At 38.1% G+C, this 24,390-nt stretch overlaps 3 protein-coding genes across 5 annotated transcripts; 2 read left to right on the top strand and 1 right to left on the bottom strand.

The window, feature by feature from the left end:
- Positions 1–779: 779 nt before the first annotated feature.
- Positions 780–6,295, top strand: ptpdc1b (protein tyrosine phosphatase domain containing 1b). The gene is made up of 10 exons (XM_087781556.1): positions 780–813; positions 959–1,025; positions 1,447–1,612; positions 1,674–1,754; positions 1,831–1,949; positions 2,235–2,372; positions 3,236–4,203; positions 5,625–5,807; positions 5,872–5,982; positions 6,161–6,295. The coding sequence occupies exons 2-10, from the start codon at positions 1,016–1,018 to the stop codon at positions 6,293–6,295; spliced, it is 1,911 nt and encodes a 636-aa protein (XP_087637682.1). The 5' UTR covers positions 780–813; positions 959–1,015.
- On the bottom strand, positions 5,861–9,981 carry fbxw12 (F-box and WD repeat domain containing 12). Of its 3 annotated transcripts, XR_015709375.1 has the most exons (12): positions 9,824–9,981; positions 9,697–9,734; positions 8,753–8,919; positions 8,548–8,672; positions 8,243–8,449; positions 8,003–8,167; positions 7,729–7,939; positions 7,470–7,651; positions 7,077–7,207; positions 6,841–6,999; positions 6,151–6,749; positions 5,861–5,990 (listed from the first exon to the last, which is right to left on the bottom strand). XR_015709375.1 is itself a non-coding variant. In XM_087781037.1 (10 exons), the coding sequence occupies exons 1-10, from the start codon at positions 9,920–9,922 to the stop codon at positions 6,900–6,902; spliced, it is 1,425 nt and encodes a 474-aa protein (XP_087637163.1). In that variant the 5' UTR covers positions 9,923–9,981; the 3' UTR covers positions 6,036–6,899. The 3 variants fall into 3 exon arrangements, 1 of the variants encoding a protein (XP_087637163.1); XR_015709374.1 differs by having other exon boundaries at positions 6,151–6,999; XM_087781037.1 differs by lacking the exon at positions 5,861–5,990 and having other exon boundaries at positions 6,036–6,999.
- Positions 9,982–11,080: 1,099 nt separating this feature from the next.
- wnt7ab (wingless-type MMTV integration site family, member 7Ab) lies at positions 11,081–23,545 on the top strand. Its single transcript, XM_087781039.1, has 4 exons — positions 11,081–11,398; positions 11,619–11,845; positions 16,989–17,260; positions 22,190–23,545. Exons 1-4 carry the CDS (start codon positions 11,328–11,330, stop codon positions 22,670–22,672), a joined length of 1,053 nt encoding a protein of 350 aa, XP_087637165.1. The 5' UTR covers positions 11,081–11,327; the 3' UTR covers positions 22,673–23,545.
- Positions 23,546–24,390: the final 845 nt, after the last annotated feature.

Below are 24,390 nucleotides of genomic sequence, written 5' to 3'. Positions count from 1 at the left end.
TTAAGATGTGTCTTTAGGGAGTCAGTAGACTCCATCAATTTGTACACATTATAAAATGAAAATGTCAGTTGTTAGTCTTTGAACGCAACACAAAATGAATACAACTTGAACTGATCTCTCGAGGCAAATCTAACCAGCTTTGCAGCTTGTTAAGCCGATCAGATTAAACTTTATGTCACAGAGATCCATCTTATATTTTAGAATGTAATCATCATGTGTTATCAGGGGATAGAGACATTATTCTTATACGATCATTGAACATTTGTAAGTAATCGGACTGGAAATGTGTACATAAAGAGGTTAAAGAAACACAAATAACAGTCAATTGATTGCACTTGATTGAACTATTGATTAGCTACTGGGGACCAGTTTGTTTTCTATAATGGCAGTCAAGAGTAAGTTGTCATACGTGGCCCTAGTTTTGTTCGGGAGTGGGTGTTCCATTTATACTATGCTGTAATGAGATTAGAAGCCTAATCCATAAGAAGTCGGGAATAGATTGACTCCGTCCCCCACAGAGGGAAGATAGGAGGAATCAGTTCAACTAGGAAGTTAACTACAGCACTCATGTGCTGCTACTTTTCCTCCATTTGTTATATCAACATTGGATCAAGCCGTTTTTTTTTCCCTTGAAGGGGGCAGGAGATACCTTTGCAGGACCGAGATTATTTGAGGAGATTCAAATCAAGCGAGGCCAAAAGGATTGACTCCCTGCAAATCCTCGAGGGGAGCGGAGACGTCAGGGCAGCAGACAGGGATGAACATTCGCTTCACAGGAAGGTGATTAAAACTGCCCTGACTCACTTTCAACAGGTACAACCATGTGCTTCGTTGTTATTTACCAGCGGACTGTTGATTTATCTTAACTGAACCCTTGAATTGAGAGTCGAAGGAGGTGAAGAACCAACACACAAGATGGAGTATCTCTCCAATTAAAAAGGTGTTGAACTGTGTCCAGGGTGTGCGATGACCGAGGATGTCATTCTGAGTGGCAAAAACTCCAGGACCTTCTCAGATGGACTTCTGTAAGTAAATAACGAACCTGATGGTCTTTGAAAATGTTCAGTTGAGTCAAATTCTAGTAGATAATAGATTAATTATAGCTATTTAGCCCCAAGCTAATTGGATGGGTGAACAATAGATACATTTCTTCTTTAGTTTGTTGTCTAAAGAAACATAACTTTTTACCTTCTCACTCGAAAATAATCTCCATGAGTGGAAGAAGTAAATGTTTATAGAATGTCTAGTCAGGGTTGACTCTGTGAACCTGGCTTACTCGGAAAACATTAGTAAACTGTATTTTAGAAAAAGGGGAGGAGATATTTGCTCATTTGTACGAGATTAATCTGCAATCTTATACCATTTTTGAACTTTGAACTACCTTATAGTACATTTTAAATTAATTAAAAAAAAACAATGATATATATATATTATTTTTTTTCTAAGTCTGGGCCCCAAGGGCACGGTACACCTTGGTAGGGGAGGCCATCCGCTACATGGTACCAGGACATCTGCAGTGCTCACTTGGCTGTGGAGGTCAGACCTGCAAGTATGACAACCCCAGCTACTGGAGAGAAGACCAGCAAGCGATCAAAGGCCTCTACTCCTCCTGGTATGTGTTCTAACGGTCACAATATTCACTTGAAATCTGAAAACGAATCGATGCATTTCAGGGTTACCGATCATCTCCTTGCGATGTCCAGACCCTCCACATTAACCATCGAGAAATATGACATTATTGATCAATTCAGAAGGTATGAGGGGATATTTTGAGTTTAAAAAATAAATAAATCCATATTTAAAATAAAGTATTCTTCATTTCTATTTAAGGTGTGGCATCAAGTCAGTGATCAACCTACAGATACCCGGTGAACATGCGAGCTGTGGAAACCCTCTGGAGCCTGAAAGTGGTTTTTCTTACCGACCAGAGGTTTTCATGGAAAACAACAGTAAGTCAAGTTTTTTGTAGATTTCGCTGCATGTTCTAGTGTTTATCGGTCAGTACTTAAACTGTCTAAGAAAGGAAAAGTCTCAAAATATCTCAACAAGACATACTACAAGTCCCACCATGCAGTGCGGTTCAAAGCGACAACGTTTTTAATCATTTTCCTGGTCATTTAGACCAGTTGAGAACGTGTTACTAAACATTCCAGACTACCAACACTCCCAAGTATACATTGACAATAGACAAACAATATGCTTAAGAAAGACTCACTGTTATCTTCTCATTGTAGTTTACTACTACAACTTTGGCTGGAGCGACTACGGAGTGGGAAACTTGTCGTCTGTGCTGGACATGGTGAAGGTCATGGTCTTCGCACTACAGGAGGGGAAGGTAGCGGTCCACTGTCACGCTGGCCTGGGAAGAACAGGTATTTGAACACCATCAACAAACGGTTTGTGATTTGTTGTCGACCAGATATCAATTAATTTGAAGGAATAGTTGATAATGGGTCAAGAAAGAGTGGCTTTTATGAAAACAATCCTTTGAAGATTTGTCACTCTCTGTGGTGCTAGATGCTTTCAACAGTATTTAGATAAAATAAATACAGAAACTTAATTGATCCTCTGGAGGTCTCCTTCGGGAAATTAGTTTTCCAGCTCACAGCAACACAGACGATAGATTCATAAAAACAAGAACAAAGTGCAATAAAAAGAAAGTAGTGCAAGATGACAAAATCTAAGAACAAAGAACATGGATCAAAGAAATGATACAAAGATTAACATGTAATAACGTTATGTTTTCACTCCACTCCTGCCCCCAAACTCAGAATTATACAATCTTATAGCACGAGGAATGAAAGAGTCCCTGAGTCTATTTGTGTTGCATCTGGGGAGGAGTATTTGTGCACTCCATCTGCTTCACTGTTCACTGATGGTTGTGTTCATATATATATATATATATATATATATATACACACACACACATATATATACATATATATACATAAGATACAAGTAGGGTTACAAATATTTGGCAAAAGAAACATAGAGACATAACATTGAAAGAATACCATCTTTCTGAATCATTTGTTCTCTTGCCTGACGGGAATCCATGTGAGACAAAATAAGCTCTTCAGTGACCTACGTGGTGCACATTTCCGTCTATTTGTAGCCACTTAATATTCAGAATTAACAGTAAGAGGTTTAAACTCCCTAATAGCCTTTCAGATATTAGAATTCAACGTTCCTTGGGCTTGCAAGTGATTTAAAGATATTTTCTTCTTTCCTTTAGGAGTGTTTTTGGCATGTTTCCTGGCTTACGCCTCCAAGATGACGGCCAATCAGGCCATTATATACGTCCGGGCTAAACGTCCTGGTTCCATCCAGACCCGGGGTCAGCTGCGATGTATCAGAGACTTTGTTCAGTTTCTGTCTCCGCTGAGGAGTGTGTTTTCTTGTGCCGCCCCTCGCTTCGACCCGGTCACCCTGGCCCAGTACCTCAATCGCCAGAGGCACATGCTGCACGGCTGCGAGAGGAAGGAGCTCCGCTACCTGCCGAAGATCATCCAGCTGGTGTGCAGGCTGCTGCTGGACATCGTGGACAACCGTCAGGTGATAGAGGAGGACATCCTGGAGGCGCCGGACTTCGACGATCTGGAGATGACCAACAGCATCATCGAAAAGTTGGGCCCTGATTTTTCCTGTCGGGGACCCCGCTTACCCGGGAGTCCGACTTTACCGAGGCACTTCAACGAGCCGCCCATCTTCTACCACCGCAAGAGTCTGAGCTACAGCGAGTCTGACCTGAGGCGACTTAGCTCTCAACTCAATCTCCTCACTCAACCTCTAGGCCCCTCGTCACAGAGTAACTTGGAAATGTCTTCGTCCAAACTCCCGCAATCCCGCTCCAACTTGTCGGACATGTCCTACAACTCCACCAGCTCTCTCTGGCAGGTCAAGAATCAAAAGGACGGCTCCATCCTGCTGAGGAAGGTGCAACTCATCAAGAGGACCGGGTCCGTGGGGAACAGCAGGCTTCCTAAAAAGTGGAACTTGTTGTCTCATTTGAAAGAAAGGGAAAGGGAGGAGATGGCCATGAACGGGAACGACCTGCAGGATCGAGCAGAGGAGGTTCCCTGCATCACGCTGCAGTCAGAGTTGTCTCTGGAAAACAGGAGACTGCTGGTGGCTCAAGCGCTGGCTGTGGACCTTTTTCAGGATGGCCAAGAAGATCACCAGAAGAAAGTCTTAGCCTGGCAGGTAATTAAATCAAGCTTTCTGAGCTAAAGATGGAGGTCAACAATCCAGTGGGCAATTGGATAAGGAAACTACATTTATATATGGGCTACATTACATTTATTAATGTAATGAGGTAAGAATGATCAATTAAAAATAAACTTCAATGTAAATGCAATTTATTTAATATTAAAAAATGTCCCTCCATTTTCAAGAAATAGTCACAAAATATATTTCTACATCATCAGTTTATCAGTTTTACCATGATTGCTGCATCAATCTGACTTAGAAGATGGAATTAGATGCAAGAAACGAGGCATTGATTTCAAATGCAGTTGGCAGGTGAATAATCAGTAGTAAGTGGATTTTAATGTACTTGCAAACAAGCACGGAACGTGTCTAAAATAATCCAAACTCAATCCAATTTATCACATTCAAGTTAGATGAGATGGAATTAAAGGCTGGCCTGATAATGGAACTATTAATTGAATTATATGTAACCAACCTTATTGGCATTTGGTTGTTACTTTAAATTTGAACTTGAAATGAGGGCAAAACTATTAATGCTGTATTACGCAATAAACGGAGGCACCTTGAATCCCAAATTATTGGTAAATTTTGACATGTTGTCTGACAGCTCGATGTTCATTTTAATGTATACAGTTGTTCCTGAAATATCTTAGATCCAATATATGCCTCGGTGGAACATAGGAATTGGTTTGACATATAATAGAAAACCAAAACTCACCCAGAAAAAGTAACGTTGTTTACATTATCTTTCAGTGTGATCAAAGTCTGTGTGCAAATGGGAAAGACAAAACAAATAGGGCTCTTTAGTAACAAGCTCGAAACCAGAAATGTATAATGGATGAACTAAAAGTTCAGATTTGTACATTACAGTTTAAAGAATGAATGGGACTAATGTCCATCGTCTTTGGACTCTTCATCCTCTGACAAGTACGGGTCATCCCTTCCTGAACGCAATGGTTTAAAAAATATGGCCCCAATCCTTCATTAGTGTTATTTTATTCTTCTACTCCATCTTACTTCCTCCATTTGGTAAACATAACATCCAACCATTTTAATCATATTTCATTTATGTTTGTAATTCAATAGAAATTAAGGATTTTTTCTTCTTCTCAAACAAAAAAAGGTGGTTTGATATTCACACAACCCTTCCGAAGTAGCACAAAAAAAGATTGAAAAGATGATTTCTGGCTTCCCTAGTGTCAGAACAGTGTAACAGCAATATCATTAAAACTGTTTGTTTTTTCGTTCGAATATTCCTTGTACCTTCAAAAATTCTCAGTACTTAATACTGTCACTAACCCACTGCTGAAAACTAGTTTGGTGTTACGTAATGACAAAATTGTTTAGAAAACAAGTCAAATCATAACAGGTGATTTAAACGTGTGAGCTGCTTTGATAAGTACCTGCTTCTGCAGGCTGAGCTGAATCAAGGAGGCGCCTGGGAGAGACTCTGCATGGAGCGCGACCCTTTCGTCCTCACCGGCCTGATGTGGTCGTGGTTAGAGCAGCTGAAGGAGCCTGTTCTCAGCCGTCAGGACACCATAGCTTTGAACCCAGACAACACTGATGCGCAAACGATCCTCAACACACTTGACAAGGTTAAACTTAAATGCCTGGAAAGTGAAATTAATAACATGTTAACCCAGTTGATGTCTTTCTCAGGGTCCCAGGCAAACGTTGGAATGCATTTTAGACTGTATGGCACATATGATGATGATATCAGAGGAGGTGAAGATCGCTTTTCTAAACCGGATCATCAAGGCTTTCACATGGGTAAGAATCTGAAACAAAAGTTAATGAACTGAATCATCTTGATTCAACAACAGTAACAATAATTGTTTATTCTTCATATCATCCATACACTCAGGACATTACACAATAATTATAAGCATGAGATGATAGTCTTAACACAAGGATTCAATCATGTTTGACTCTCTTTACCTTCAAACAGGTGAACAAGAACTCGGGGGACGGAAGTAAACTTTACGACTCGTTGTCCTCAGTCTTCAGGTGTGTCCTTGAGCACATGGCTAAGAGTTTTGCCGATGATGACGATCAACCGCCAACACCCTTCTCCTTGTCATAGATATACACAACAACATCACTTCTCTCTGTGTGCCTTGTGATAATATCACAGAAAATAATTTAATCTTGTAGTCTTGTTTGGAGCCATACATGTATCGTCAACGAAGAACAGATTATCTCAATATTTTGTGACTGTTGTTGCCTTAAACATAAATGTAATAAAGTAATATTATATTATAATATGATTCATCAAATGCTTTTATCCAAAGGGCTCACTACATGCAACATCATGGAGATTCCCACCAAGTGATTAACCTGAATTAACTAACAGTAGTAGTAGATGCAAGATGAATTTAAATGTCATGTGTTTTTCAAGATTATATTCAAAGTCTAAATCCTAGAAATAGGCTTATTTTGAAGCAGTAATATTTGAGACTGAAATCATAAATGCTCCACCCAATGTCATACCAGAGTAGCAGCAATCCAGTCCATCGTATGAAATCATTCTTGTGAATCTGAGAGAAAATGAAAAGAACTGCCCTTTTAAAGTAACACCTGGTTTAAGCAACAACAAGATTTTTTTTAGTCATAAAAACATATTCATACCTGTAAAAAAATCTTTGAAACATTTTAAGCTGTATATATAAAAGCAGGATTGTTCTTCTTCACGATGTGAACACATATGCCTTCAAGACATCTTTGCCGTTCTTGCCCTCCACTGAGGCCACGATGCTGGAGTAGTCACAGGAGACATGTCTGAATCCTCTGAGTAAGAGAGAAAATAGAAACAAAAAGCGTGAAAAACATGAGAAAGTCTTCGCCTACGAAACAAGATTTCACACCTGGACATGTTGTGAGAGCCTCCCAGCAGATGATACTTGCTCTCCAGACTCAACCCACCATCCTGGTTGCGTTTCCATGTCAACACTCGTAAGGAAAGATCTTCCGATGCCGTGACCACGCGGAAGCTATCCTGGAAATAGAGAGAATAGTAAACGTTAATGAGATTTTATTTGTTCTTTAAATGTAAAAACCGATAGATTGGATTGTGACCTATAATAATATAAAGTTAGTGCAGCAGCACTATGTAAGATTTAATACTGTGTTTGTTTCTAGCACACCCCAGTGTTGGAACTGTGTAATTACATCAGCGCGTTACAAATGCCACAGCATGAACTTTTGCCTCAAAAAACAGGAGAATAAATGTCTAATCTTGTGTTGACAGTTTAACTCACCACACATATAGACGTTATTGGCAAGGTGTGATCTTTGAAACTCGAGAGCAGAACCCCTTTTAGAGAGTAAACCCAAAGATGTTGCGCGAATGCCAACACGATGCAGTTGCTGTCCTTAGCCGCTAGGTGGATGTTAGCCGTGCTGCTGCGTATTGACAAGGGGAAGGACTCCACCTGTTGGACTGAGGTGGGATTTATTTATAATTGACGCCTTTGGACGACTTCAGGATTCAGTTTAAATAGTTAACTTAATTCTCACCGGAAACCTCTTTTTTGTACCGACTCTTTTTCACATTGATGTCAAAGACGGTAAGATGTTTGTTGACGGACCCCTGGGTGGTGTGGACAACCGCCAGTCGTGCAGGCTGGGTGGGTATGAATACGGCAGCGTGGCAGCCAATGACGGGCACCGACATGCAGAGGGGATCTTCGTCTTCGGCCGGGGAGGTCAAACTCTCCAAGTAAATAACCTGACGTTGATAAAAAAAACGTTGTCATTTCAAGATGGTGGACGGGGTAAATGAAAGACACACCTTGGGGCTGAAATCGTCGCTGTCCTTGGTTCCAGCTAAAATCCATTTTCTATCAGGAGACACGAGCAGCACGTTGACTTTAAAGCTGTCACACACCGTCACCGTGGATGTCAGGGTTAAAGCTGGGCCGGCTAGAGTGCACACAGATCCCACAGCATTTCCCACCTAAAAAAGACAGTCAAGTCAAGGTATATATACAGATATATATATAAAAATGTGTTTATAAACGAAGCTACTCACAGAGAGAAACCATTTGCCGTCAGTGTTGTACTGTTGTACGGAACAGTGAGAAGATGCCGTGGAATACGACGACAACTCCTCGCCTGTCTGGGCCCGCCATGTTTTGATCAGTCCTGAAGAGTCCGCTGTGATGATGACTTCATCGTCTTCATCACTTATTATGGTTGTTAGAGGGTTCCCCTCAGGACTGGACCACAGAAGCTCCCCCTGTTACAGAAGAAAAAAAACGTTCTGCTCGTTTGATTTTGAATTAAATAAAAAGAAAATCAAACATGAAAGTGTAACCGGTGAAGAAGTCGACTGACATTTTGGACGTCCCATGCTCGGACTGTGCCGTCAGTGGCGGCGCTGCAAACGGCGGCCGAGGCGTCCCAAAGGTCGGGGCGTTGTGGAGAATTTCTGTTGATATACACTAACCCCACCACACGTCCTGATGGGGAAGAATTCAGACATGACATACAGTATCTACAAAGGACTCGCAGAATGATGACGGAAGCCTTAATAGCTCACCTATATGTCCTCTGAGACTTTTGCAGGTGTAATTTCCAGAACGACCCTCAGACATCTTCTTCTCCAAGTGTCTCCGTCTCAGGTAGTATCTCTTCCATGGGGGGGTTGTTTGCCCCTCCCCCAATACAGCAAGATTACAGAAACTCCAGCACTGAAGACACATCCTCCTAAAATCAATAAAAATCAATTAAAAAACACTTCTGCGAACAAAAACATTGGAAAAAGTAAAAGAAACGATAAAGCTGTTTCTAGAGTTATTTCCTGTGTTAACTAAACATTTTGAACTAATATTAGCAGCTTTACTTTGGAAATTAGAGTAGTGGTGAAGTCCTTCACTTCCTTCTTTATATTATATGGATCTGTTACTTCCACTATCACCTCCACTTTAATAATTATCCTGAAGGTCTTTGAAACCTTATTCGCTTACAAGACCTTCGTAATAATTATTTAAGACGATAACAAATCTATCTTTGAAGAAGTAAGAGTCCGTCAGATTCTCATCTATCAATTTTAATTTTATTCAATTTTAGGGTTTAGCTTAAAATCTCTTGATCATCCTCAACTCAAGTGAAAGGAACATCAGATTAACTTATTTTGCTTTGTTTTCACTTATTTTTTTTACATTGGAAGTCAATGAGATGCTGAAAACTTTACCCTTGGATGCCACACACAACCATAGCAATATTTTGAAGCAATACATTATCAAAAAATAAAAATATATCTTCACTGGGACTTCTTTTTAGTGTCACTTTTACAGAAAAGGAATTTGACTAAAAATGTAATGCATTTTTGTCCCTTCATTGGATGTAATTGGACATAATATATTTTGGTAATTTCTGGATATCTTTAAACAAATATAGTGTATTTCACAGTAATGTAATCATCAACAATATAATTCAGGATCAAAATCTGTTTCGTGTGTTAGTACAAGAGTTATTTCAAACCTCCATAGCCAAGGTGTCTCTGTTGCTTCATTCCAGTCCTGGAAAATAAGGTTAAAAACAATCAAAGTTTAAGAAAAATAATGATACTAAAATAGGCGAGACTTACTTCCGCATGTATGCAACATACCTTACAAACCGTCGAGGCAACGACCAACTCGTCATCAGTCAAAAATGTGAAAATATGAATGAGACAATCTTGAATAAGGATCTTAGAAGGAGATTCCATTTCAAACTAACACGTTTATAACAAAATAAATTTGAGGAGTCAACGAGTGAACTTGACTACGGCAACGATACGAGGACAAAATCCGTACTTCGCATTTCCCCACCTTTAATTAACAGTGAAGTCCAGAACTATCTATTTTTTATAACAGAACCCATTTCACATTCTCTATCCATGGCGAAGCAATTTTTTTAAATTCGTAATATCAAATTATCGATTAAAGCAGAAACAGAGTGGAGCGCGCAGAAGTCTGCACATGCGCACATGGTTCGCAAAATGTAAACTTTGCTGCAATATTATGATGATATAGTAGCAAATAAAATAAATATAATATATAAATAGAAATTAAAATAGCAATAAATAAGCATTTCAAGAATCCGGAAAAATAATGATAAAAAAGTTTATCAGACGTTTTAAAATTACGTTTTTTTTGTTCTTTTTTTAAATAAAGTATAATAAACTAATAAATACAGCGAAAATCTACGTGCGTGATTACAATAACAATGAATGAGAATTTCAAGAATCCAGAAAAAATATAAATAAAAAAGTTTTACTCTAAAAGACGTTTTAAAATTCTTTTTTTTTAATTTATTTAAAAAAAACGCATAACAACCTAATAAATACAGCGAAAATCCACGTGCATGATAATATCAGCTACATAAGAATGAGAACGGAAAGAGAGGGTGTATTGCTTTTGATAATTCAGTTTATTTTGGACTGATATACAGTAAACGTACAGACGGAAAAAAACCAAACAGAAATAGGAGAAAACAAATTCGTTTTTACTTCAACGCGAGGGAAAAAAAACAAGTTAAAAACAAATTAATTTCAGTTAAAAAGGATGCGTTGGGTTACTTTGGCCACTGGGTGTCACCGTTTTAAAAGGAAAAAAAGTAAAGGTAACAAGCAAACGCTCAGAAAAGTAGTTTAGAAAAGAAAATCTAAATTATTATGACATTAAAAAAATATATTGAACGTTAATAATGATGATCTGAATGAATATGTAAAACTTTTTTGTTTGTTATACATGGTGTGGAGAGGGATAAGATGAAGACGACCTGGCGGGATTCTCCCGAGTCTCCTGTGAACACGCCCCACGCAGATCCACTCGATATATAACCCGAACCTGCGGACGCCAGAGCAACTCTGAGGGAGAACAAATCCAGATAAACGACACTTGCTGAGAAACTCACCTGTGACACCCTCGCAATGACAAGAGGGCCCGGCGACAGGGGCCAACGCACACACCACAGGACTTTTGGGGTTTAAATCCAGCCACTGCAAAAAAAAAAAAGTGATGGTTTCGGGAGCTCGCGTGGATTTACCTGAGCAGCTGTGATCGATCGGAGAAGGAATTCTTCAGCAGCTCCGTGGATCGTTGCATGAACCTGAGAGAGAAGAGGCCGCGATGAGTCGGAGAACAAGACGCTGGATTTTAAGAGTTTTACTTTGTCTGGGGATTGTTTATTTGAAAATTGGGTGAGATACGTTTCTATCCGGAAAAGAGAGAATGAGTTGCAGCAACTTTTTTTTTTACAATTGAAAGTTTAGTCGTTTATTTATGCGTTAAATCTAAATAATATAACATTGTTGTTTAACCTAACACGCTTTAATTTAAACCAACGCTATTAATAATAATAATTTATAATGATGATTCGAAAAAAGGGATTTTTTTTCACTTCCATACTTGTATCCACAGTGGCTTTTCCTCGGTGGTGGCCCTGGGTGCGAGCATAATCTGTAACAAGATCCCAGGATTGGCTCCTAGACAGCGGATAATCTGCCAGAGTCGCCCCGATGCCATTATCGTCATCGGAGAAGGAGCCCAAATGGGCATCAACGAATGTCAGTTCCAGTTTAAGAACGGCCGATGGAACTGTTCTGCGCTGGGAGAGAGGACTGTCTTCGGAAAAGAGTTGAAAGTGGGTATGTTGCTCTCTGACTATCCATCACTTGAGTTTTTTTTTTATTGTAGTTTCAGGCCCACGTGTGCTGACCTTGTTATATTTATTTTTATATATGTAGAAATATATTTGAAGCACGTTTTTCGTACAGAACAGTGTACAAATGTTTAGGGAATCTCATTATCACCATCATAAATAAATATATGTACAATACCTGAAAACTACAAATTAATTATCCTACATATTTCCCACATTTACATTTTTTTAAAACATTTTTTCGGTGACTTTATAAAAGATAAATTGGATTCACCATTCTTAATTATGAAAAGGACAACAAGCTTAAAAAAGTGTGGCCATTTAAATAAATGGTTCCTGTTTCAGTTCCTGTGTCAATACTATTTTCAACTAGTAATTCCTGAATTCGGAATCCAAATTTCACTCTGTTCTCTTGTCATGTATTAAAAACAAAACTTAAACTGGAAACCAATAATAACAAAATATTTAAATTATAGGAATAAAATAAGATATTAATTACAGATAGAGAAATGTAGTCCAAAATGGAGAAAAAACTCATTTATTTATTTATAAGACAAAGAGGCAGAATCCTTTAAAGCATCAGACTAAAGAATGCTCTTTAACTAAATGAACCACATGTTCAATCATTGATATGTAGTCTCACAATAACTTAATAAAAGAGATGAAGACAACACATATTAAATGACGGAAGCTCCCTCAAGAGTTAACCGAGCATCTCATGAGTCCAGTGGGGCTCTAGCGTGAGTTTTGCCGGAGACTCACTGACTGAACATTTTTCAGAGCGCCATCTGAAGCCGAAGCGTCGAACAAAGCTCCCGTGAATGTTGGCACCCTCTCCTTTCAGGCCGGCAGGCTCTCAGGAGACACATTTTCACTGCTCTTTATTCTGCCGGGCGATGTGTGCTGTGGCTCCCACTGTAAGGACGTGGAGCTTACCACGGGTATAAGTTACAGCGCAGGAAGAGCCAGGAGCCAAATTCAAACGGTTAAATTAGGATTATGAATAAATTTGCCGCCGTGTTCACGCCGAGTGTTGCATCACTCTGACAAGTCAAATCAATTCTTAGTCTTTTAAAAAATACTTTTAATTGTTTATTCTATTAGAAATAAACTTAAAAACCATGTTGATAAAACAAGAGGCATTCAAAGACCAACCAGTGATCTTTAAAATGGATAAACAACATTGTTATACAAAAATACTGTCATAAAGAAGGTATTTTTTAATTTAAATGTGGTATAAAATGAATGAAATAGACTGTGTTTAAGATAGTGACCATGTAAGTAAGTAAGTAAGTCATTTTTATTTGTATATCGCTTTTCCAGACCAGGGTCAAAAAGCGCTTAAACAATCAAAACAATATTCAATAAAGTATATACTTTAAAGCGCAAGATAAAACTGATAACACAGGAACAGGAGTTCCAGAAAATCAAGGAAAAGCCTGAACAAATAAAAACGTCTTAAGATGCTTCTTGAAGGAGTCAGTAGACCTACTAAAAGTTCTGCATATTTGTACACAATCTTTTTGCTCTCAATAGTTTTTCTATGGGCACTCCAGTTTCCTCTAACTATCCACTTTTTCCATTTTTTATTCTATGAACTGATCATTACATAGTGTAAGACTCTAGTGTTGTGGTTTGGCATTTAGACCATCAACCTCTCAACATGAACTGCAGTCATTTGCGAGATCAAAGAGACACTCGTGGTGGTTTGGTTCCCACATCAATATAAATTGAAAACTCTACTCATAAGAAGGACCTTTGTATACTTCAAATGTTGGAAAGGTAACTGATAATTGCATGTTTATGGATCATCACTTGTGTTATTGCCGAACTGTTGCATCAGTCAACACGGGTGGATTCTAAAAAAGAGAGGTAAAAAAAAAACAGCTTGAGCTATTGAGCCCCCCGACAAAAACCCCTTAGACGGCCCTTGGACACAATGGTCAGGAGCTTGGACCAGCTGTGTGAGGCCGGCCTCTGTGCGCCGCGCACAGAAAAGGATAATCTCTTCATGCTGTCAAAGTGAAAACGCTGGTGTTTGACAACCTGCTCCTTTGGGACGAACGAGTGGCTCCACGCACATCAAGGGTCCTGGTTTTGTGTCCTGGAGTGGGCTCTGTGGCGTCGACAGCCGTACCGAATAGATTGGTTTCACTGATCAGATTAGTGGAGAAGCCAACTGGGTGTAAAATAGGAGCTATTGTTGATGACCGCTCCAAGAGGAGTGCTGCGGATTCCTAAATAAAACAGTGTTTAAGGTGTATTTCCAAGTGCAGGGTTAAGATCTACTCGTCGCTTTGGCTTCACACAGTATTTCGTGACCAAGGTTGATGCAAATAATTGTATAAGTCTCTTTCTAACAAAGCTGGCTACTGATCTTGGGATGCAAAAATTGACTCAAATACTACCAGGTCAATAACACGACTCAATTGATCTATTAGCAATATTTTCTTAAATTTGGGCATCAACGTTCTTGAGTTGTTGTTTATGTGAATGTTTAGTTTCATAATACTCTGTCAACCCATGAGAAATGCCACCGCACCGTTTCACAGACTCATTTTGATCGATGGCTTTGATTAAAATCTGTTTACTCTAATAAAGCCACATCGAAATTGCATGATTTGCTACTTTGTCACAATATATATTGTTTTCTTGATGTTCCATTTGACTAATTGTAGCGAATGACTATAGTTCACATTGGCTATCATTGCACTGAAAAGCCACATCTACATACGTCATTATAAATGGTTATATAGCTAATGACTTCATCAAGTTTGAAATCCGTCTCCCAAAATATTTGTCTCCCACGGATCTTTATTACATCTAATATCCTTTATTACACCTATATGTTTTTATATTACACCTCTTATAATGGCTTATTACACCTCCTTTTATCCTTTATTACACCTCTTATTATCCATATTGCACCTCTAATACCCCATATTAAACCTCTAATATCCCTTATTAAACCTCTAAAATCCCATATTACACCTCTAAGTTTTTACATTACACCTCTTATTATCCCTTTTTACACCTCTAAGTTTTCATATTACACCTTTATTATCCCTTATTACACCTCTAATATCCCTTATTACAGCCATCCTTTTAATGCAACTGCACATTGTCCTTTTAAAAAAATAAACTGAAACTGAAACCTCTAAAGTCCCATATTAAACCTCTAATATCCCTTATTAAACATCTAATATCCCTTATTACACCTCAAATGTCCCATATGAAACCTCTTATATCTCTTATTAAACCTCTTATATCTCTTATTAAACCTCTTATATCCCTAATATCCCATATTACACCTCTAAGCTTTCGTATTTCACCTTTCATTATCAGTTATTACACCTCTAATATCCCTTATTACACTTCTTAGCTTTCATATTACACCATTAATGATATATATGTATATTAATTATTGCACATATTTGCTATTCCTGTTCTAATACAAGGCACTAATAGCTAATAGCTATGGTTCACCTTTTCTTTCATTGCACTTAAAAATCCACTTATAAAATCTTGAATCACTTTCTAATGATTATTTATTGTTTTTTTTATTGCCTCTCACTTGGCGATGTGGCTTAACTTTAGTACCCGCTAACATAATTTAAAGTTTAAGAGAAGGATCCGCACAAAGAACTATCTGGAGTGGAGCACCGGGAACATGTGGACATAATGTGCAGAAGAAAAATTAACTCGCTGACTGCTCTGGCACGCCTTCTTTTTTGGCTGAAGGCCCATCAGCTCTGTGAAAATGTCAACATAATTTATGCCTCAATATGAGCGCTCAGATGTTTATCAAAGATGTGCCAGCGCAGTCGTCTGTGTGGCAGCAGGGCAGAGAGGTGCAACTCAACTTAAGACATAAAATGATGCTGAAAAATATGAAATTTAGACAAAAAATATATTCATGAAAAGTCAGTTTTGAGTAAACGCAATACAATAGTTCAAATTTCAACTCTACTGGATCACAAATACTCTAATTCATGAACAATTTATTCATGCTGACAAAGAAACATCGAAAAATGGAAGGAAAAATATCTCAGTATCAAGAGAAAAGATTAAGAAAAGATAAATGTTAAATTGAAAATGTATCATTTGCTGAAATCAGTTTTGAATAATAAAAAGTAGAAAAAAGAATACTAGTAAAAGTAAACAATTAGGAAATCTAGTCAATAATGTGTATTTATGAATTTACAAATAAACAATTATATATAAACTATATATACAAAACTTGTCATGATAATTAAGTAAACAGACCAATTTATCAATTCCCTAAATTTTTAATTAAGACAGAAATGCTTCATTAAAAAATAAATAAATTGTTAAAAATGTGTAAAAACTAATTACACAATGCACAAATAAATTAATGTAAGACGAAAATTCTCAATTAAAAATGATTGATAAGGGAATAAACCTTTGTATTACCAGTCATTTATAATCACATTATACATATTAAAATGTTCATTTTTGAGCATTATTACAGGTGAAATCCAGGTTTTAGAAATCCATATTTTAGATTAAATAGAAAAAAATATATATATGACATATAAAGATATAAAGGGAGAAAACCAATAGAGTTTAAATTAATGTATATTTATTATTTTTTTTAAAAATCATTGCATTCTAATTATGAAAAAACAAGTTTGATAGAAATATAATGTCTTTATGTAGATTGTAAAATGTTCATGTTTAAAGCGACTTTTTGGTGGCTTTAATTGTGTCTTCGTCCTGAAACAATAAAGCTGTCGCCCAGACTGTCCCCAGTCTGATTAATCTTTAGTTAATTGTCAATATTTCCGTGTGTGTCAATGATTGGTTAGGTAAGATAACGTCAGGATGAAGATTCTGATGTCAGTGCCTTATGAGTTTACACCTGTCAGAAGTGGATCAATAGTTTTCTCTCTTGACAACCCTCTTATTCATGCGGGCTCTGTTGACTAAACCACCCCTCTGCCATTTTTTGGTTCACGGGCGGGACAGCAACCCGGGTCATGTTTCAAAACACGCCATGACTGACGCGTCGGCGAGATGATGATGGTTAATAGATAAGCTCCTGCATGCGGTATCACTCATTTACAGTCACGCTGTATCATCGTCGAATGTCTTCTCTGCTCCTGCAGGAAGCAAGGAGGCGGCGTTCACGTACGCCATCATCGCGGCGGGGGTCGCCCACGCCATCACGGCCGCCTGCACGCAGGGGAACCTGAGCGACTGCAGCTGCGACAAGGAGAAGCAGGGATTCTACAGCAAAGGCCAAGGGTGGAAGTGGGGGGGATGCTCCGCCGACATCAGCTACGGCCTCGGCTTCTCCAAAGTGTTCATCGACGCTCGGGAGGTCAAGCAGAACGCCAGGACGCTCATGAACCTCCACAATAACGAAGTTGGACGAAAGGTACGTTCTGTACGAATACAGCCTAAGAAGACGTTCATTCTGGACTCAAACATACTTTCCTACTTTTTAGCGAGTAAATACCACCGACTGCAACAGTTGAAGTTAGTTATCTATCCTGGCAACTTTTTTTCGGCATTTGGGCAAAAAACAGACATTACTATAGTATAAACAGGGTCATTACACCAATATATATATATATATATATATATATATATATATATATATATATATATATCTCAGCATGAACATGTTTTGAAGTTATTACTTTATAAAGGTATCCCCCGTCGGAAATCTCGGCGAACAAGAGGTTACAAGAGCGAAGTCCATTATGACGTAATAATGTCTTCGCTCCTCCTCCAGCCAGCTGTCATCACGCCCGCTTTGTTTATACAGCGAGTTCCTTGGAGATGGGGATTTCTGGGATTGATGATGTGCGGTGACACACCTCGATGCTTGACCAATCAGAGCAGAGAGGGTGTGGTTAAAAAACTGTTATTTCATAGAAAAGAGAGTTTTGTACAAACAGACACATACTGATGATACAATAGAGGTCAAAAATTGATTTAATACACACTTAAATCAACACATTATTTGAACTGTAAATAAATATTTTGGGTACTGTTTATTATTTGGCAATGGTATAAATTAATGTCCTTAACTTGAAGGTGCATGTGTTGGTTTACTGCTTAACCTTATATGAATCATTACACAATACACATTAATTCTTCATAAATACTTTATAAAATATATGCATATATAAAATAGATTTTGCTCTTGACAAACAAATACAATTTATTTTGGTCTAGTCTACTTTAAAAATAAGCCTCTAAACTAATCAAACCCAAACTTTATATGGGACCATCTGGTCTGTGTGAATAATGCTGACATAACAACCTGTCTTTGGTGCTAAAAAAAAGTCGTGCACCCCTGTTTTAACGCTTTTTACTTGAACACAGCCAGAATATACCTTTCCGAGAGAAGTTCATTGCTTGAGATAGCGTTTGGGAAGGAACTAATAGAAGTCTCGGTTCTCCATCAGGGATTATATCACTTCACGCCTCCCTTCTCTAAATTATTGGTTCAGTAATCAAACATGTAGTTGAGCTGCTGTCAGCTAATCCCAGGACACAGCATCTGTGCCAGGACGTGAAATGGGCGAAACCCTGCCAAAGATCGGGGCGGTGCAGCCGAGCGTGAACAAGCAGGCAAGTAATAGCCGCGCTTTTAGCAGAAGAATCTATCTAAGTGCTAAGCTTTGATTTCAACCTAGATCGTCTCTGGAAACAGATGGACGCGCTAACAGAAGGCGATAAAGAAGCTTCGCCTCAATGAAAAAACATTCAAATTCAGGCTACAAAACAGTTTGTTTCGAGGTCAATAACTTTTGAAGCTGAATTCCACCCATTTATAAATATATACTACAGACATATATACTGTATATAAGGGATAATGTTACAATTCACTACCAAGTAAAGTGTTTTAAGCTTCTTTTAGATCAACTTCCTCTTGTGCTATCTTCTCATCAAGAGGTTTACACATTCCTGCAGGTCCTCCAACTTCTGTCTGAAGTTAGCATCCCACTTTTGACACCACTTGTGGCTGCTGTAGTGCTGTGTGTGCAAATATATATATATATATATATATATATATATATATATACATATATATGCTCAAGTTGTCATTCAGGGTGTTAAATACTGCGATTCGTTAAATACATTTAGATATGACATAAGTCTTAACTATTTAATTCATATTTTTCTTTAAATGTACCGTTTTTGTTTGCATGTTGTCCCCAGACAAAAAAAAGAGAGAATAATTACATCAATTAAACATTTTGTTATCTAAGTGTTATGGTGACCCCCCAAAAAACAAACGTGTTTGTGGTATCCCTTGTGTTGTCTCCGGGTCAAAGTGACCCAGTGGCCCGAACAAAACAAATGACAAAGGTCACCCTGACTCTGAGATAACACGAGGGTTAGCTACAGATTTGAGTAAATTGATTGCTCATTAAAACATATATATACAGTGTATACATAAAGTTAAGTGTAGTACAGTTAGATACTATCTGAAAGCACAAATACTGACGAGTGCAGACCTGCGTCAAGCAGCTCATTCTCACCCATATTGTATTTTTTTAAGCAATACATTTACATCTTTAAAATTATTGAAATATAATTGATATCCATAATCTCAGTGGGACAGCACTTGTCTTAACAAGAAGGAGCTGTCTCGCCTGCAGTTGATACAAAACTCTCCAGCGATAATTCTGACCCGCTCTAGTAGAAGAACTCACATTTCTCCGATCCTTAAAACTCTTCACTGGCTGCCAGTTTCTTTCAGGATCCATTTTAAATTCTGGTTCTTACTTTCAGATCTATTTATGGTCAGACTCCTCCATACATCACTGATCTGATCCAGCCTTACACCCCAGCTCGGGCTCTTAGGTCTGTGGATCAGAATCTACTGATGGTTCCTGAACACACTTAAGGACCAGAGGAGAGAAGCTTTGGAACAATATTCCTCTCTCTGTGTTTGATGGATCAACTGACTCTTTCAGGAAACATCTTAAGACATTTTTATTTGTGCAGGCTTTCCCCTGATTTTCTGGGACTCCTGTTTCTGACTTATGTGTCTTGGCCTGTTAAAGTATATTTTTTAACTGTGTATTATGTTTGTTTTTTAAAGCGAATTGTGATCCTGTTCCTCTTCATTTGAAAATACCAGTATTATATTTTGAAATAGAGTATAAATGGTATCGGACTAAATAATTCTTATAATCATATGTTTCCGACACATGCAGGACCACAGGGGGTTTTGTTTCTGTCCTGGATACATGAACAGCACTGGGCGACCAACAGACTCCAGCGAGTCTACAGGTCAGAGATTGAGTGCCAAACAGCTAAAGTGAGGTTAGACCGGGCAAACAAAAGAAAGCAGCTTTTGCCCAAGTTAACTGTTATCCACTCTCTCACTCTCTGCCAAGAAGGCCTGATTCACACAACCCACACGTCCATCCCCACACTGGCTGAAAGACCCCACAAACAATACCCCCCCTCCAGACCGTTTTCACTCTGTGATTTAAGATCAATACGACTGGATAAAATTAAAGGAAATCACTTGAATTCTGCTCCGTTCTCTAAAGATGGAGGCTGTTTTTCGATCGCCTCCTCCTCTTCCTTATTTATGTTAATGAAAAAAACCTTTGAGTCTGAGCTCGGTTCACATCGGCCGAGTCCGAAAAGGTCCGGACAAAGGCTGTCACAAATGTTGGTCACAGAGCCTCTGATGGATTAGAGCCAGCGAGCCAAAGGTTTTTATCAAGCCGTTTAGTCGACATGGAAGTTGTTTTTTTTCTTAAATCACACTTATTTATCCAGGTTTTTATTGGTGCCTTCTGCTTGCCAAAGGGCATGAATAACATGTGTCTGGCTCGGCGAGAGACTCTCTTTCTTGTGAGTGTCGAGCGAAAAAAGGAAACTGTGTTTGACCTTGTAGGTAAATGAAAATTCCAGGCTCAGTCAATGGCACTTCTCATTGTCATCGGTTTAGGGTTTAGCATTAATCCCAGTCACTCTGCACCTTGTACAGTCGCTCTTGACATTTGTGTGTTGTGTGTGGTAGCTACACACACAGAGCCTGAAATCTGATACATAATTCGGCTTCTGTGTGGACGGCATCGCACACCATTGTGAAGGTGCTGCTTCTAATCCTCCAGTAAAAGCCACCTTTTTTTATTAAAGGCTGCATTCTTGTGGTATTTAAGTACTGTATCATTTGAAATAGATGTTTGTTAAAATTGTGTCACCTTAAGCTGACACTACACACATACTTAAATACATTATGAGCTTGTATAATTGTATGTGTTATGTTTAAACTACTATGATAAAAGTGACACAACTGGGTCATTCATTTGATTTTTAGTTTGACTAAAAGAAAGAAAAAACTCCCAGAATCAATAAATAATAATCATTTTGTTGAATTTATATGTTTTACTTACGAAAAAAATATGTTGATGACTTGTAATGTCAGGACACTCTAGGGTGCTTCCACCTTTTGCAACCATTTATAAATGATAATAATAATAATTTTAAATAATGATCATATAAGATTGGGACTTATTTGAAATCCCCTGTGGTTTTTGATTCATTACATTTTTTCCTTTGGAGAACTACCTGCTAATCGCTAATGCTAAACGATTTGAGTTCAAAAGGTGTTAAAACATTATGATTTATTTCGCATCCATTGTTCATTTAATGTTTGATATTATAAACTTTTTATAATAAAGGTTTTCAAGCAGTGATAATAAAAGATTGCGACTTGTTTTAAATTGTTAGTTTGAACCACTTGCCAATTGCTAATGCTAATGCCTGAACAAGTTAATGCTTACCGATTTGAGCTTGAAAGATGCAAAAACATTAATATTTATAAATTATAAATCTCCTGAGGCTTTCATGCAAAGATAATACAAGATTGCGACTTTTTGGAAATCCCATCTGCAGTTTTCAATTCATATCAATTGCTAATCGCTAATGCTAATGCTTGAACAAGCTAATGCTGACCGATTTGAGTTCAAAAGGCACAAAAATGTTATGATTTATTCCATATCCAATGCTTATCTCATGATCCTTTTGATTTTTTAAGTATTGACAATTGTTAGATTCAATTTGAAAGGTTTCAGTCTATTTTTTGTAAACAAAATGTTACTTTTACAATATTACACTTTAAACTACAGTCGCTTGAGCGAGTATATTTTTACGGTGCTCTTATTTTATTGTTTTTTTGTTATTCATCATTGCTAATATGTTAATGATAATAATGAGAATAAACATTAGGGTCTGTCTTCTGTTATTTAAATCCCAGATCAAGTGTGTCTCCGTCATCATTGTGTTCTTGCTGTCATTGCTCGACTCATGTTGTTTTTGTCTGCAGGTGCTGGAGAAGAACATGCGGCTGGAATGCAAGTGTCATGGCGTCTCCGGCTCCTGCACCACCAAAACCTGCTGGACTACACTTCCCAAGTTCCGCGAGCTGGGCTACATTCTCAAGGAGAAATATGCCCACGCCGTGCACGTGGAGACCGTCAAAGCCAGCCGCAACAAGCGTCCCAAATTCCTCAAGATCAAGAAGCCGTACTCGTACCGGAAGCCCATGGATACGGACCTGGTCTACATAGACAAGTCGCCCAACTATTGCGAGGCGGACCCTTTGACGGGGAGCCTGGGCACGCAGGGCCGCGTCTGCAACAAGTCCATGATCCAGCACACGAGCGGCTGCGACCTGATGTGCTGCGGCCGGGGATACAACACGCACCAGTACTCCCGGGTCTGGCAGTGCAACTGCAAGTTCCTGTGGTGCTGCTACGTCAAGTGCAACACGTGCAGTGAGAGGACAGAGGTGTACACCTGCAAATGAGATTATTTATTCAGAGCGTCGATTCTTTGATACAGGACTTCAGAAAACACGGAGGGACTCAAGAAACCTTGAAATCTTTTGCACAAGAACCTCTTCGAACCTGTCGGGGTGCTGCGACTTAAACACTGGGAAAAAGAAAAGCATCCTTACTCGTGGGACCACCAAACGTACCCTAACTTTAAGCTATATGAACTGGCATTTTTTAAGGAATTTAACTTCCTGTTGCTTGTGAATTGGAATTCTCTCACGTCCTTGTGTGGAATATTTAACATATTTAGAGAATGAAAATAATTAATATTAATTTATTCTACAAAACTAACTACTGCTTTTGTCCGTTATGATTCCAGAATAATAAAAAAAAGGGATTTTTATTTTATTTTTTAAGTCATGAACACTGTTAACACACTAGACTGCCTGAACTAATATGTGTTGTATAATGATTTTTTTGTAGCGCTCACGTTGACCTCTGACCTGTTCATGTTAGTCTCCCCTCTGTTGCTGCTAGTCTTAGAGATTTCCATTCGTCGAGGTCGAAGACTGAACGCTCGGTTGAGCGTCTTCAATGGCTTCGCCGACGTCTAGCTGATTCAGCTCCACTTGTCTAATTCACTGATAAAAAACCATGGGCACATTTTTTTCCCCCACATTTTTGGTAAATAACGGTTAATAGAGTATATTTTGTGAAAACTTATTTTTATATGAATGTCTTATTTATAATTTGTGCATATTCAACGACGGACCCTGAGACGTATGTTTGTGAGATGATGATGTCGTTGGCCCCGCTGTCGCTGCCGTAGATGAACGTTGTAAAGGATGTTTTCTCCGAGTTTGTGCTCGCTCGTTTGTGTTTACTGTGTTTAATGATACTACTGATGGAATACAGGAGCAGAATTACACTAACTACGACTTTTGTCATTGTGTTGAGATGAGAGATTCTGTGTATTACGGATGATTATTCAAGGTTTCAAGAGGTACTTTGGGTAGTTAATGGGAATACGCAGAAATACGTGAACAATTTTAGATTTTCCTTTCGAAAATTAAAACAATTAAGCTATAAAATGTTGAAATAAAAGCCTTTTTAGTGATTCCTTCTATGAATTTTGGAGAACAAGGCAATTCAATTGCTTGTAATACTTTATTTAGTGCACTTTTAATACCTCCTTTATGCAAGACTCTCACCAATATCTTAATCATAATCAAAAACTTTTATTACCTGTGTCGTGAACTTGTTGTGTTGCTAGTACAGGATAATAACACACACAAATGGTAATGCTATTAAGTCGTATAAGGCACAAAGACAGTGATTAACTCAGCTTTTTTTAACCTTTGAGTGATAAGAAAAGAGTATTCTACAACCAATAACACATTTTCTCAACAAAGTTAAACAGATTTTTGTTAATTTTAACGATTTAATTGTGTTATTTGGTGTTTTTAAACTGGGCTCTTGAGAATCAGGGGTTAGAAGCCATACGGGTAAAAGACAAAATCTTTTATACTCGGGTGAAATTACCATAATAATATTACTTTCAAGTTCATCCATACTAAAAACTTGTGCAAAATATCCAGTTTTTTTTGTTAACTACATCCTGAACATTTAGTTGTTCAAATATTTTGCCTTAGATTGACTAACAGTGACGGACGAAAAAGTCAAGACATAAATAACCTTAATAGGCTCTTAAAAAGGACTTAATTGACTCTCAAAGTTGTTACTTTTATTT

Source organism: Callionymus lyra, chromosome 19 (genome assembly GCF_982586985.1).
Source record: "Callionymus lyra chromosome 19, fCalLyr1.hap1.1, whole genome shotgun sequence".
NCBI classification, from domain to species: Eukaryota; Metazoa; Chordata; class Actinopteri; order Syngnathiformes; family Callionymidae; genus Callionymus; species Callionymus lyra.
Note: the sequence above shows the minus strand (reverse complement) of the source record. Positions and strands in the feature narration are given on the sequence as shown.